The following is a 15,023-nucleotide window of genomic DNA, read 5'->3' on the forward strand; positions in this document are numbered from 1 at the left end:
ACATTGGGTAGAGATTTTCTTAGTCTCTTTCTAACAGTTTTCCAATGAACTGGTGAGGAAATAGTTCTTTTCACTAATAATTGAGAAGCTTGCAGGTGGCTATTTACAAGTTAGCTTCCTAAAACTGACTATTACCTCCATTTGTGATTCTGTAAATGATAAACTTACCTCCATTTGTTATTTTCTAATCAAAATGTTTAGATTTCCTTGTTTTATTAGAATTGATAAAAAAAGAGAGAAGGATATAAGGCATGATTTCACCACACAGAAATGAATGTTCCTAGCTTAGTGTTTGGCATTTCAAATTCACCTTTCTACATTAACTATAAATGCAGATGTGAAACAAAGAGAAATCTGGTTTCCAAGAAGGAGCCTCAGGTTGCTAAGAGCTTAAATGCCAACCTTCTATACTCCCCCTTTTCCCAGTTAAAATAAAAAAAAATATTCAGAATGTTCTTCTACAACTCCTACAAGTTAAATGCCCACCAAATAAATTACCACAATCTAGATTATCAGTGGTACATCTAAAATGAATTTATCACATATATATATTTATTCCTGAGCTTTTTAAATCTGTTCTTAGGTTCATCCATCCCTCCTCTTAGACTGCAATACATTTAAGAGGTCTTTGAATAATTATCACTTTACTGAGAATTATGTCATCATACTATTGGGTCAAGATTAAACTAAAAATATTCAAATATTTCTTCCTCTTTCGTGTTTTTAAAAAAGAAATGCTATAATTCTTATGACACTCATATTTTCTGACCTGAATTATTGTGCTCCCTTTTGAATAGATTTCTAGTCATATCCAAACTCATGATGCAATAATATATAAGTAATAAAATTTACTTAGTATTAGTTAGTATTATGTGGGAATTTGATAGAATGTTTGTCAGGGAGTCCAAAGACTCGATGCATGCATAATACAGTATGAGAATTTAACCATGGTTAATATAATTTATAGTTTAATTCAAATTTATTTTTGAGCATCATTAAAATTTCTAATATACCTGTAAAAACCATAAGGTAAAAATAAAATAAAAATAAAAATGGCAGAAAAATAAACTGGAACTAGCCAAAAACTGGAACAACAAAAATTATTTTAATTATCTGAAAAATTAATTCAACTTTGATTCCAGCTTCTTTACCACCAAGCCATGTTTATTTAAAATAAAAACACAGTTTCATGTCATCACAATGTAATTTGAGCAGTGCTCATAGCTAAGCTATCACTGCTCAGTGAATATAGTTTAAAACATCTTTCAAGCAAAAGAGAGAGAAGAAAGTGAGGGGAAATTGCACAAGTTCCATTCTTTAGGAAAACACGGCTTTACAATTACATTTCCACAAATGATTGTTTTATCTATTTTGCCATTTTTTTTCTTTAATTGCAACGTTTTGAATTCCAGTATCCTGTTTCATCAAACACTTTGTAGCACACAGAGTATACCAGACACACTTTTTTAATCAGTCATTTTTCTCCCTTCTTGACATACTCAGGGAGAGGACTGAGGAATGAAATGTTTCATCCAGTTTTTTTTCAAAAGCAAATGATACTTGCACTTAAGCTGGGCTAATGTCCTCTCACCTGTGATTTCAATCGCTCGTTTTTTGAAGGTGCTGATGACTGTCCCATCTTTCCTCCGCAACAGAGGACTGCTTCTTCTCTCTGCCACCTTCTGTTTTAATCGTGAGCGCACTTTTAAATTGGGTTCTGAGGCTGAAAAGAAGAAGCAAGCAAGAATGACAACTGAGGTGATCAGTATTCTACTGAGGTAGACTTAGCAAGGAAGCAAATTGTAGAGAGGAGAAAAAGCTCACTGCAGATCAATCGTATTGCTTCAAGAAAGAGTGAGATTTTTTATTATAAATATATTTATTCTCCATTTCTGAAGCATAACAATAAAATACTCATTCCCAATACAATGCCTTCTAATTCTACCAAATGCCAGCCACCATAGTTAAATGTCAAAGTCCATGATATCTGGATTCCGGATGACTCCAAGCAGCACAGGTATCCTTCAAATGATAGTCCAGGACTAATAGGGCCTGTCATGCCCCTGTTGGAATCTGATTCAAAGGGGGAGGCTGAGCAGCTGACAGGGGCTGGGAATGTGGCTCCATTGGCTGTGAAGACACTGGGGAAGGGCAAAGTCCAGCTGGGCAGAGCAGGGGAGAGGTAGAGCAAGAGAGAGGGAATTTGCAGGAAGGTCCAGGCCCACCCCCTCTTCATCCTAGGGCATGCAGGGAGGAACAGAGAAAGGAGCAACATGGATTACATGGCTTACAGGGGAGGAAAGGGCCCTGATTCCCTTCATTAGCTACAGCTGGGAACATAGTGTTTAAAGGGGGAAATTGCGCATAGCAAACTGTTGAGAGCAAATCTTGAATTATCTGGTATTGTCAAGGCTTATCTGGGTCCCTGGCGTTTTCCCAGCTGTGTGTGTTTTGCTGGCCTTTCCAGACTGCAATTCCTTATCCCAGGTGTCACCAACTTTTTGGACCTCAGGGACCACCAAATTCACAATTTTAAATCCTGCAGACCAGAGACCTTAGGAAAATCCCAAAAAAAGTCTGCAGGAAAATTCCCCACCCCAGTTTCCTACCAATTGATCATTCTTTATTTGGGATTGCAGGATACCATCTCCAGCTCCATTCTCAGGGGGAGAGAGATTTCTGGCTTCATGCAAGGAAAGCAGCAGAAACGGCATAAATCTTTCTTTCTCTCCCTCAAACTCTGCCAGAAATGAGTCTTTGTGAGACTTGTTGCGCCGGTGCAGCCTCTTGGAGCAGGATACCTTGTGCAGGGTCACAAAGAGTCATTTCTGGGAGAGTTTGGGGGAGAGAAAGAATGAATTTTGCTGTTTCTGCTTCTTTCCTCGCATGAAGCCAGAAGTCTCTCTCTCTCTCTCTGAGAATGGAGCTGGAGATGGTATCCTGCAATCCCAAATAAAGAATGATCATTTGGTAGCCAAAAGCATAACAAAAGCGGAAAAAAGCAGCCCAGTGGCCAGGCCAGGCACGTGGGGCAAGTGGGGCAAGTTCCCCCCCCGCTCTTCCCCCCACTCCCCTCACTACCTCATGTTCTCAATGCAAGCGCCGCAAGCCTTGTATTCCCACGAGCCACGTGGGCCTGGATTAATTGTTTTGGGGTGACATTTTTCTGTGGATCACCAACATTTTCTCGCAGACCACCAGTGGTCCCTGGCCCACTGGTTGGTGACCACTGCCTTATCCTGTCCTGTCAAGTTAATTAATGCAGCGTGGTTTGTGTGGATTTTTATTTACAGTTTGTATATACTTTGTTTTCGGACTGAATTTCCTCCACTTAAAGACTGTTCTTGAGACAGTTTTTTCTCCAGCTGAAGGTAACCTAGACATTGGGGGCAAAGTTGGAGATACTTCTTATTTATATGACTGTGTTGCCTTTATGCCACGCCCTGGGTCATCACAGGGCCTGTGTAGGTAGATGAAGCTTATTCTGACTTGTTCATACTCCTCTGCCTGATAAAATCCTCTGCCTCCCACCCAGGATGCCAATTTAAATTATTTTACTCCATGAAATCTGGAAGATATTCTATATAGACAACTTTTTCCAATTCAGCTATTATGTCTTTATAAAAGAGTAAGTAGAACCCAGTTGGGTCAAACTTATGATCCATTTAGTCCATCCACTAGTTATTCAGATGCATTCAGGAAGTTCATAAACAAAGACAGGATAGTTGTTTTCTTCTTCCCCTCTTGCTAACAGCTGTCTGGGATTAAGGAAGTAGTAAATAGCTACTAGGACTAGCAGCTATTGCTAGCTGATATTTTATAAATTTGTTTGGTCCCCTTTGAAAGCTTAGTGGACATGATACCATCCGATAGCTACAAATTCCATGGTTTTGCTAAACACCATTTCTATGTGTCCTTTGAAAGTATATATTCAATCACACTGTGCCAAATAGACTATTTACATTTATTCAGATCTTATCATTTTAGAGACTATAACATAGAAATTGGCTAGTTTCTCTGCACCACCTTTTCAAGATTTAATTCTTTCAAACTGAGTACTTTTTACTTGTAACCAAGATCTTGGCAAGATTCAAATAACCACAAAATATACCTAACAGACTGTTAGTGGAGAGAACAATGGGGAGAACCACTAGATTGTTAATAGCTTCTCCAGGCAATAAGATAAAGAGGTGATGGAAAAGATTCTTTACTGACTTAAGACCTTAGGTAGTGTTCATGCTGCCAATCACTAGGTTAGGAAGACAAACAGTCAGACTTGGCATAAGGCAGCTTCCTATGTTCCTAAAATTTCCTGATTTCACACAGCACCTGTGCTGTTTTTTTCCAACTTAGTTCGACTGTAAAAAAAGCTTTTGCAAAAACCAGCTGAGCTGTTACACAATTAGCATCTAAACAGCTGATTTCTTGCAAGGGAGCACTGATTGCATCTAAAAATAGGCTGTTTGTTAAGTCAGTCTTCACAGTATGTTTATCCATTTCTTTACTGTAAGTTTAGAATTCATGTCCTAATAATATTTTAGCAGAATGAGGATTTAGTATGTGAGTTTGATTTTCAGTCAGAAGTTGAGTTTTTCACATTGTAAATGCAGTATTTTATAACATACTTGAATGAATATTCTTAATTTGTAGTTCATCAGAATAAATCATTTTTTCTTTCCTTTGCTCTCTCAGCACCAGCCATTGTTTTTACAAGCTAGCACATATAAGGTCCAGAAAGCCATGGAAATTGACCTTCTCCCCTTTTGTTTATTCTTCAACTATTGATTCTTACTAACCAGTTTTCCGGAGTGGAAAGTCATCTCTGCTATCGTAAGTGCCAAGTAAAGGTAGTTTGCAAGAGGCTGGTGTTCCCGGGCTTCCTGTCTGGGGAGGGGAACTCTGGTCCAATGAGGTATGATGAGCTCCCCTGCACAAATCAGAAAAAAAGGCCAGGTTTATTTATTTATTAAAAAAAATTATATGGCTGCCCAACTCACTCTTGGTGATTCTGGGTAACTTACAAAGAAAAACCAATAACCCAACAGTCATCAAGATTTAAATCAAGATAGCCATGTTTGCACACTAATTAGCATACAGAGTCCTCACTTTCTAATTGGCTCATTTAACAAACATTCAAAATTACAATGGCATATAAAAAAACCCATTAGCTTTCTAATCAATCTTCAAATTTATGAGTCGCAGCACACTACAATCAAGAGGTCACTGTTTGTGCACTTTGCAACAGCGATAATGAAGAAAGTGGAAATAAATTGTAAGCCAGTCAATGATTTTCTACATAGTGACCACAGCGCTTAGCAACTTACTCATAACACTTGTGGTAGCTAAGTGAGGACTACCTCTGCTTCTTCCAAAAGTTTTCTTCTGCTTTTTCCATTCATATTGGAATTCATGTTTACCTTATAGTTACTTGGCATTTCTTTAATTTCATTAAATGAAAAGCGCAGTCAGACCAGCTGTATACTCAGTAGTGAAAGGCCACTAGTACAGATGGATTCAGTTATCATTCATTTTTTCATCCAACTTGTTTTTTTCTGTATAACCTGAAATTCTTCTACCTTTTGATTCAGCTTTGATGAAAAAGTTCTGTAATACCACAATGCTCATTAACCCTACCATTGTGAGATGATTCTTAAATTTGTAAAGAATGAAGTCAAAAGGAAGATTGGAAGGAAGATCATAGTAATCTTTATGTTTTCCATTTCCCCTTTTGGCTCAAGAATGATCACTGATTTTGTGTAATAATACAGATCTTCAGCCCAAAATTTAACTGGTTATTTGATCAATATTAATACCATTTCATCAAGCAACATAGAGTATCAATTTATCATTAGAGCTTAAACCAGTACACCAAATTCAGTCTGCTATCTATGGCCTTTTTTTGTAAAATAGCAATTCAAAGAAAAAATTCTGAAAGCTACCTGATAGTAGAAGCATGAGAATAAGTACAGGCATAACTGGATAAGACTGGGAAGGACTTAGAGATATTTCCAGGAAAACTGCTAGTTTCTTTGAGAAATGGATTTGACCAGATGCTATACAAATTAGACAAAGATGTACTACTGTTGTGAACAGAAAAGGAAGTAGAAAGTGTCTCACGCTTCCAATTCCCCCACAATTCGTTATCCAAAAATAGAATTTTCTTTTGCATGCACAGACATATACATATACATACAGAGAAGAAACACACAAGCTGGCATACTGGTGAGGGAACTGTGAAAACGCTATTTTGAGCTAGATGAATGAATGAACTACTTCCCACCATAATATAATTATGTAAATATAATTATTTGCTGAAGAAGAACCCAACAAACACAGTTAAATTTAGAGAAAATTGAGTCCTTGAAAATGAAAGACTTATTCCTATTTTTTCCTATTGCCGGATATACAGGAGCAAATATCAGTTGCACACAGGCTGTAAAGCTCTTCCATGTTTGTGACTGAAGTATTTGTTCCAGAATTGAAACTCAACTCTATGCACAGCCTGTCCTAAATCAGACTTAGTTGAAAATTCTAGAGCAGGGTTTCTCAATCTTGGCAACTTTAAGGTATATGGATTTCAACTCCCAGAATTCTTAGCCAGCATGCTGACTAGGAAATTCTGGGAGTTGAAGTCCATACATCTTAAAAGTTGTCAAGATTGAAAAACTCTGTCCTAGAGACAAAGGAAAGACTTACCAGCATTTGGGATGCTGGGAGAGGGAATGATTCAAGCCACCCACTGTAGTTGGCTCTTTTGACTTGCTGAGAAGGAACTCTTGAAGTTTCAGCTTCACTTCAGTGCTTGCAATAGCACCTTTAAAAATTATAGAAAAACACTGGTAGAAAACATTAAAGGCAAGTTGAGATGTTATCTCTCTTCCCTAAGCTGGGGCTATGCAAATATGTGACCTTCAATTCTCACAAGTATGCCAGTGAAATGTGTTCAGGGACACTACTCTTCTCATCTTGTATTCCATGCTAACAACCTATTTTTAAAACCCAGCTTCAATCAAGCTTACAAAAGGGGGGAAATCCATTTTTCCTAAGCACACTGGCAAGAATTTTTATCACATCATCCTTCACATATTCTTGAAGAATTCCATCACAGAGTTACATTTACTATATTTTTTAAACCATTCTTTATTCATTTATTATGAGGTGGAGGTTACAACATCAATCGAAGAGCCAAGCCAGACATAGTATAACATCCAAAAATGCCTGAAATTTTATTGTCTTTAAGTATGTTATACAATCCCAAATCAGGGGTAAGTCCCATGAGGTTTGCCATTGAGATCTCTCAATTCAGCCCATCCCCATGTTGCTGTTGACACAGATAATTGTTTGTAAGCTGTCAAGAGCTTAGTCATGCTGGAGAAAAGTGGTAAATTTGTCTGTCCGGAGTGAAAAAGAACTTGCATGTTTTATGACTATACAGAAATGCATTTATGTACTATACCTGTCTGCTTATATGCAAGATTGACTATATGTACAACCATGGGTGCTCAACTCACCATACATTGCCTCAATTAATCTTCAAAGAGACAATGATTGCTCATCTTTATTCAAAAAATAACTCCCAAAGGTTGCAGATTTGTGAAAAATCTGAAAATTACTTTGCAAAGAATCTCCATCTGAAAGGAAGTGCCATGACAAAGAAGTCTAACCTTGGCTTGAAAGCCAAGTTCGTTTATTTATTTACATCTTTATATTGCCAATATACTTGTGAGGACAATTTTAATTATCTGAGTGGGTTTAGGTCCATGTGGATTGTTTTCAAATATGCTTCTCTATATGGTACTTTGGGAATAGGAGAATATAATCCTCTAGCTCCTCTATAGTTTCTTCTTCCAGTCCATGAAATATAAACAGGATATCATTCCAATAAATGCAGTGCAATGCAATTAAAACTTATTACTTTCTTTGCTTTTCTCCTTGTTGCGTAAGATGAGTAACTGCTGCTCCAGACGCTGCTTCTCCAGCTCTTCTTGTCGCTGTTGTTCTCGTTTACGCTGTTGCTCTAGTTCTTGTTGACGCTTTGCTGCCAACATTTCCTGCTGCTGCTGCAAAAAGGAACAGGGAAAGGGTCAATACCAAAAGGAATTGTGTACGTACTTGAGGCTACATTGTGCATGAATGTCACATAACAAAATCCAGGTATACATTTGCAGGTTACTCTGTGCTATTTTTCAAACACAGATTATAGCAGCAAAGCTGGAAAATGTAAATGAATATTGTCTTTGCTCATTAACAATTTCTCTCTAGCAGTAATTGTTGCTTTATAAAACTTCTGAGTGATAGGAAAGTTATAACAGCGTTTTTTTTCTACAGCATTTTAGCCATTTAGAAATCTCCTCGAATAAAACTATCATGGAACTCCTATTCCCATGTAGAAAACATTTCTAATACTCAGTTAATTGTCTGAGATTAATAGTAAAGCTAGTGCTCTGCAATGTCTTTCAAGAGGTCCATATTTGCTTTGACATTGCTTTTACAGAGCATATTTACATTTTGTAGTAATTGAGATTTCTCTTTATTTTATTGGCTGATGGTTTCTCTTTTGCATTGTTCCCATCTAGTATTTTATGACCTGTCAGCTGTTACTTTTTTTTACATGAATTATACTTCTCTCCTATTGTTTTTGTGATTAGCTCTCTTATTAGGCAAAAATCAAACTTGGGCTCTGTATGCCTATGCTGTCCACAAGGTAATTTTTTTCTTTGTGTATTTATGCTTATGTAACATATTTCTACCAAAGCCCATGCCTTTCCTCTTCCTATTCTCTAAGATGTTCTTTCCTAGTATAGGTATCCGTTGTCAACATTTAATTGTGTTATGGTAACCACACAAAAATAAATTTAGGTTTGATAAATACAGACACCAAAAACCTTGTAAAAATATTGCTTTAAAAGTCAGAAACTTCAATTCGATAATAAAATAACATTATTTCCCAGTCTTTAATTTATTTTACAAGTAACTGCAAAAAAGGTGATGGAATTAGGAATGAACACAAACATCATCCCTGCAGACTACTTGCCTTTCTAGGTTCTAATGTCTGTACCAACACCTTCAGAAGAAAAATAGCAAAATCAGAGAGAAAGGATTTTTGTAGGGCGGATATGATACAGAATGACATTAGGAAATAGAAGCACCTGGCCATATTTGGTCTCTTTATAAGTAGTTTCTGATCTGGATAGTACTGAGATGGGAGACTACATATTTCAGGACTTCTGGCTTCTTATCAGTTGCCCAGAATTGCTTAAGATGGGCAGCCATATAATATTATAGTTAGACAGCTGAAAAATAATCCAAAAGCAGCAATGCAAACCATTTCCCCCACCCCACCCCCCACCCCCCAAAAAAGCCTGCATCAAGAATTGTCAAGATATTAGAAATTGAGATCAATTTTATGATACAAAGAATCCTCTTTCTAGTTCTGGTTTTTATCCCTGACAATTATGATTTCTGAAAACATAAAAAGTATGGAGAGAATCTGACTGAAAACTTCCAGATCTATGAAAGGACCTGGTATGCATAATTCAAAATTGAAGATGTATCACTGTGAATGTGGCTTATAAACTATGGATTTAACTAAATATTTTTTAAGCAAAAGCCGTAAGTAAATGAAAAGTGGAAAAATGGAAATCTGAGATAATAGCTAAGATAAAAGGCTACAAAATACTGACTAAAACACCGAGTGATAGCATTTATATGTACAACGGTTTGTAAAATACAAATAAAAATGTTCATGTATAAAAAACCTGATCATTAGATGCAACATTATGTTCAGATTTAATACTTAATGGTTACTACTGAACGTTACTAACTCTCTCATCTTCTGACAAGCCTGTAATTAGTTGTAACTCATTTATTTGATTCCTACACACATCAACTGATAATGTAGCTTATTCAGCATGATGTAACTCATTGTATATTTTTTAGTCTAATATATGAACCCACCAGTTTATCTGAACAAGCCAGAATTATAAAGTATAGTGGAAATGTTTTATACCAGTTTGAATATAAAAACAAGTTTAACAAGTTTCAGAAAACTATAAATAATTTCCTCTTCATAATCACAATGGAAGAAAGCTGAAAAGACATACAAGTTTTCAGCCTTATCTGGGCTCATTGCATTAATCTGAAGTTCAGAGTTATATTTGAATGAGGTCAGTGTATGTAATAGCTTGATTAGACTGTAAGTTCTTAAAATAAGGAACATTGTAGTCTGTTTCTCAAAGTGCTTTTAAAAGTATGAAGTGGGTATGAGTGATTCATACTGACAGAATCTTCCTGTCCTTGAAAATATGGATTACTAAAATACAATACATGAACACCATCAAATAATATCACCCAAGTAGTTTTAATTATTGCTATTGAAACAAAGTCTGGAGATGCACACATGACTGATCAAAATAGAAACATAATGTCACACTTAGAGATGAAGGAATATGCCAGAATTCAAATCACTACAAATTCTTATCACTGGATTCTGCAAATTGGAAAACAACAGCACATAATGGTCTTTGATCATGTCGGAGGGGAGGGGGGATCACTATTCAAATACCCAGTCTCTTTTTCTCCCTATTTGGATTAGGTCTAAGGACTTTCAAATGAAAAGATACAGAATCAATGCCATTTTTTGAGTCTTGCCTCTTCTTAGCTCAACAGTGCCTAAAGGGATTTCTACTCCAATCCAGAGTAGCTAATTAAATGTAACTGAAGTGAATGCAGTTGTATTTCTATATTTTCATCTGTGTTGAATTTTAAATTCTAGCTTGCTTATTTGAACTTGGGGTCTCTCCTTCATAAAGAGCTCTGCATTTTGATGATGAAGAAAACATTAAAACAAGGCAGAAGCAACCCACCATATTTGCCAATTCAAAATTAGAAAAAGCTGATTGATACATACCTCATCCCATTCCCAACGTAAATAGTTCTTCCCTGAATTGAGCTCTAAAATATGGATGCCCTATTAGAAAAAACCCTGATCCCTGGAACAGTTTGGGTAACAGATGAAAGCTATAGCAAGGATTTAACAACAGTAAAGAGCAAAGAAGAAAATGAGTGTTGGTACTTACCTGAACGCCATTTCTCGGGGAGTTGACAGGAGAATCCAGAGTGAGTAGTCTCATGTCACATGCTCTTCAGACTGAGTTGAATTCTGAGGACATGACTCCCTCCTAACAGTCCCCAGTCAAGATGAAGATGAAGCGAATCCAGTCGTCCTTCTCCAAGCCAAAGGCAACCCCTCCTGGACTCTGAACCAGACAGTCCACAGGGTGGGGCTAGATTCTCCCATCGACTCCCCAAGAAATGATGATCAGGTAAGTACCAACACCCATTCTCCACTGAGTCAATGGGAGAATCCAGAGTGGGACATACCAAAACTGGCTGTCCTACGGGCGGGCACGATCTGGTCTGAAGTCCCCGCTTTGACATGTACCCCTTGCAGGACTCGCCTGCTGAAGGCTGCTTCTGCCAATGCGAAGATGTCCAGTCTATAATGCCGGATGAATGGCATTGCCACCTGACAAATCTCCTCCACAGAGGCCTGTGTCGCCCAAGCTGCCATCGTGGCTGCACTCCTGGTAGAGTGCGCCATAATCCTTCTGGGCACTGAGAGGGCCTGGAGCTCGCCTTGGCAATACAAACACCTAGTCAGCATCAAACAGTGGACGGAGTAACCTTGTGTCCCAGTCAACAGTTGAAAAGATACAAACAGGGACTCAGTCTTCCTAATAAAAGTAGTTCATTTTATGTAAAAGTGGAGGATCTTCCTCACATCCAAGGTATGCCATCTCACCTCCAGAGCATGCCTAGGCTCTGGACAGGCAAGATCAACTCTTACGAATGATGGAACAAGGAGTTTATCTTAGACAGAAAGGCAGGGTCCAGCCACAGAACCACACTGTTCTGATGGAAAAAACACAGGTCCTTCCTCACCAATAAGGCCGCCAACTCTGAAATCCTTCTGGCTGAGGTAATGGCCACCAGGAAAATCACCTTGGACCTTAGGAGGCACAGGCTAGTCTCTCGTAGAGGCTCAAACAATGCCACAGTCAGAGCCTGTACTTTTGGTAGGTCCCAAGTAGAGTACTGATGCACGACTGGTGACTTCAGGTTCATTGCACCTCTAAGAAAGGCTCTTACCATAGATTGCTGAGCAAGAGAAATCAAATTCTCAAATGACACCACTGAAGCCAAGGCTGCCTCCTGCCATCGCAAAGTATTCAGTGATAGACCACCATCTAGACCGTCTTGCAGAAAGTCCAGAATATCTGCTACTGACACCGAGGTGGATTCAATCTGACATCTCGAACACCAACCATATAAATTCTTCCACATTGCATCATAAATCCTCGCAGTGGAAGACTGTCTGTCTGCCTGCCTGAATTGTCTGTATGATCTGCATGGAGAATTTTTCCCATCTCAGAAGTCCCCGCTCAAGTGCCAGATGGTCAACTGTAGCCACTGGGGCTCCGGATGTTTGATGGGACCCTGGGTGAGGGAGACTCTGCTTGGGGGGAATCCTCCAAGCCCTGGAAATCGACAGACTTACCAGATTGGCAAACCATGGTCGTCTGGGCCACATAGAGCTAGTAGTAAGACCTCCGCCCTCTCCAACAGTACCCTTCTGATTGTACCTGGAATTAGAGGCAGAGTGGGGGAATGCATACAAGAGGCCACGGGGCCATGGGCAGCACAGTGCATTGAACCCTTCCACCCCTGGTGCTGGGAACCTTGTAAGGAATTATGGAGGTTGAGAGTTTAACAGAAAGGCAAAGAGGTCCAGAATTGGACAATCAAATTGCTCTGAAAGCTCCTTGAACAGACTGGGATGCAGGCACCATTCTAACTGGGCAACTGTGACCCTGCTTAGCCAGTCTGCCTGCACATTCAATACTCCCAAGATGTGCTCTGCCAGTATTGATAGTACACGTCTCTCTGCCCAAAGGCACAGTAGGGTCACTTCCTACATTAGGGATCAGAACCTGGTGTCCTCCCCTGCTGATTGATGTGGGCCTTGGTGGCCACATTTGTCTGTGAGAAGTAGAACATGCTGTCCCGAAACCTCCTGCTGGAATCCTTTGAGGGCCAACTGAGCTGCCCTGAGCTCCAGCCAGTTGATATTGTGATGCAGCTCCTCCACTGCCCCTGGATGTCCTGTGAATCTGGCCCCAGGTGGGCCTCCCAACCAAACAGACTGGCATTGGTTCTGATAGTCAGTCTTCAAGGTTCCTTGAAGCAACAACCTCAAGTGATAGTCCAGGACTGCCACCAGCAGAGTGAGCGAAGTAACATTGGTAGCACTCGAACCCTCACTGCTGAATTTCCCAGCCCGCCTTTTGATAGGGAAGCAGAAACCACTGTAAGAACTGGGCATGAAATCGTGCCCAGGGAACTATGGCAATGCAGGAAATCATTTTGCACAGAAGCTGAGGTACAAGGCCTTGATGCTGTCCCATCACTCCTGGGAGAGAAAGACATGTCCAGTTAAGGTGTCTATAATCAACCCCAAGTGTACGAGCTGGGTTGAGGGGACCAAATGTTTATTGAGAAGCCATGCTCCCTGAGGATCCCAATTGTCATATGCAGATCCTCCTCTGCTTGTAGGTGCGAGGAGAACTCGATCAGGATTTCATCCAGGTAGCACTGGATCTGATGGGAAGGATTCTGAGGTATGCAGCTACTGCTGCCAGGATCTTGGTAAACATTCAAGGAGCTGCTGACAGGCCAAACAGGAGGGTCATGTACTGAAAATGGCGGCCAGCATAGCAAAACTGCAGGAACAGTTGGTGATTTGGATAAACAGGCATGTAAGCCTCCATCAGATTCACAGAGGTCAAGAAGTTCCCCTCCCAAATCCCTTCCAGAATGGAATGGGGGCAATGCATCTTGACTCTTCTGTAGACCAGTGCCTGTTAAGTCCCTTGAGATTTAGAATCACTCTCCACCCGCTGGAGGTCTTTGGGATAAAGAACAACATTGAACAGAACCCCTGCCCGCTCTGGTGCACTGGCACCAGTTGGATGGCCCAAATGTCCATCAAATGCTGGATTGCCGATTCCATGGGGTTCCTCTTTGCCAGATCTCTGGAAACGGATGAAGCATTTCGGGGGTGAAAAGAGAAACTCGAGAAATAGCCCTGTCCCTATTGTCTCCCTGATCCAGGCATCTGTTGTGATCTGCTCCCAACGATGTGTAAATAGACCAAGATGGCCCCCTATGGGGGGGATCCAGCTTGAAGTCACTTGGAACTTCTGAAGGATCTGCTATTGTTGCCACAAAAGGGATGCTGCTGTCTGCCTCTGGATCCAAAAGCTGGCCTATCTGCCTGGTTGGTAGGTCTAGGGAAAAAGGGCTGTTGCTGTCAGAGAAAGCTTGCTCCAGCTTCCCCCTGCCTGTAGGAGGGTCTCCTAAAATAGGGCAAAGAGCGGTAGTCTGCCCTCTGCTTGTCTCTGGGTTTCCAATAAAAATGGAACCAGAGATTCCCCAAATAGCTTCTCCCCCTTGAAGGGGGATGGAAGCTAATTTCCATTTATTCTTGCTGTCCATATTCCAATAACGGAGTCACAACATTTGACAGGCTGTGCCCAAAGAGACAATCACCCTCGAAGAAAACTTGGCGGCATTCAGCGTGGCATCCATTATAAATTCCATTATAAATAATCTTAGTAATCTCCTGGTGGATTTGAAGGTCTTCTGCAGGGATCCTTCCCTGCAGCTGCTTGAACCAATGCAATGAGGCCCGAGTGAAGAAAGCTGCTGCCATGGAAGCTCTAATGGCCCAGGCTCCTTCCTTTCCTCAGCTTTAAGCACATCCTCTGCATCAGGTGGTAACATGGATGTCAAGGTCAAGGCTGCATCCACCGACGGGATCTGAATTGCATCCAGTAGTTCAGGGTCAATGTTGAAGAATATGGTCTCCGAGCTACTGAATTGGGAGTAAACCCCCGGTATGACCCACTGTCTCCTGATCACATTTAGAAACATCTTGGGCACAGATATGGCATCAGCCTCTG

General features: G+C 40.0%; 1 protein-coding gene across 12 annotated transcripts in view; it reads right to left on the bottom strand.

The window, feature by feature from the left end:
- HDAC5 (histone deacetylase 5) overlaps window positions 1-15,023 on the bottom strand; it is a 134,029-nt gene that overhangs the window by 40,239 nt on the left and 78,767 nt on the right. For all 12 annotated transcript variants that reach the window (XR_015740096.1, XR_015740097.1, XM_087916396.1 and 9 more), the window contains 4 exons: window positions 7,916-8,060; window positions 6,697-6,814; window positions 4,797-4,927; window positions 1,592-1,723 (listed from right to left, as the gene is read on the bottom strand). Coding sequence is in view for 10 of the 12 variants with exons in the window: in XM_087916396.1 (XP_087772522.1) it covers window positions 1,592-1,723; window positions 4,797-4,927; window positions 6,697-6,814; window positions 7,916-8,060 (526 nt within the window). In the remaining 2 variants the exon portion in view is untranslated. The remainder of the gene's footprint in view (window positions 1-1,591; window positions 1,724-4,796; window positions 4,928-6,696; window positions 6,815-7,915; window positions 8,061-15,023) is intronic.

The sequence above is a fragment of the Pseudonaja textilis genome, chromosome Z (assembly GCF_049901715.1).
Source record: "Pseudonaja textilis isolate UNSWEBS1 chromosome Z, rPseTex1.2, whole genome shotgun sequence".
In the NCBI taxonomy this organism is placed as follows: Eukaryota; Metazoa; Chordata; class Lepidosauria; order Squamata; family Elapidae; genus Pseudonaja; species Pseudonaja textilis.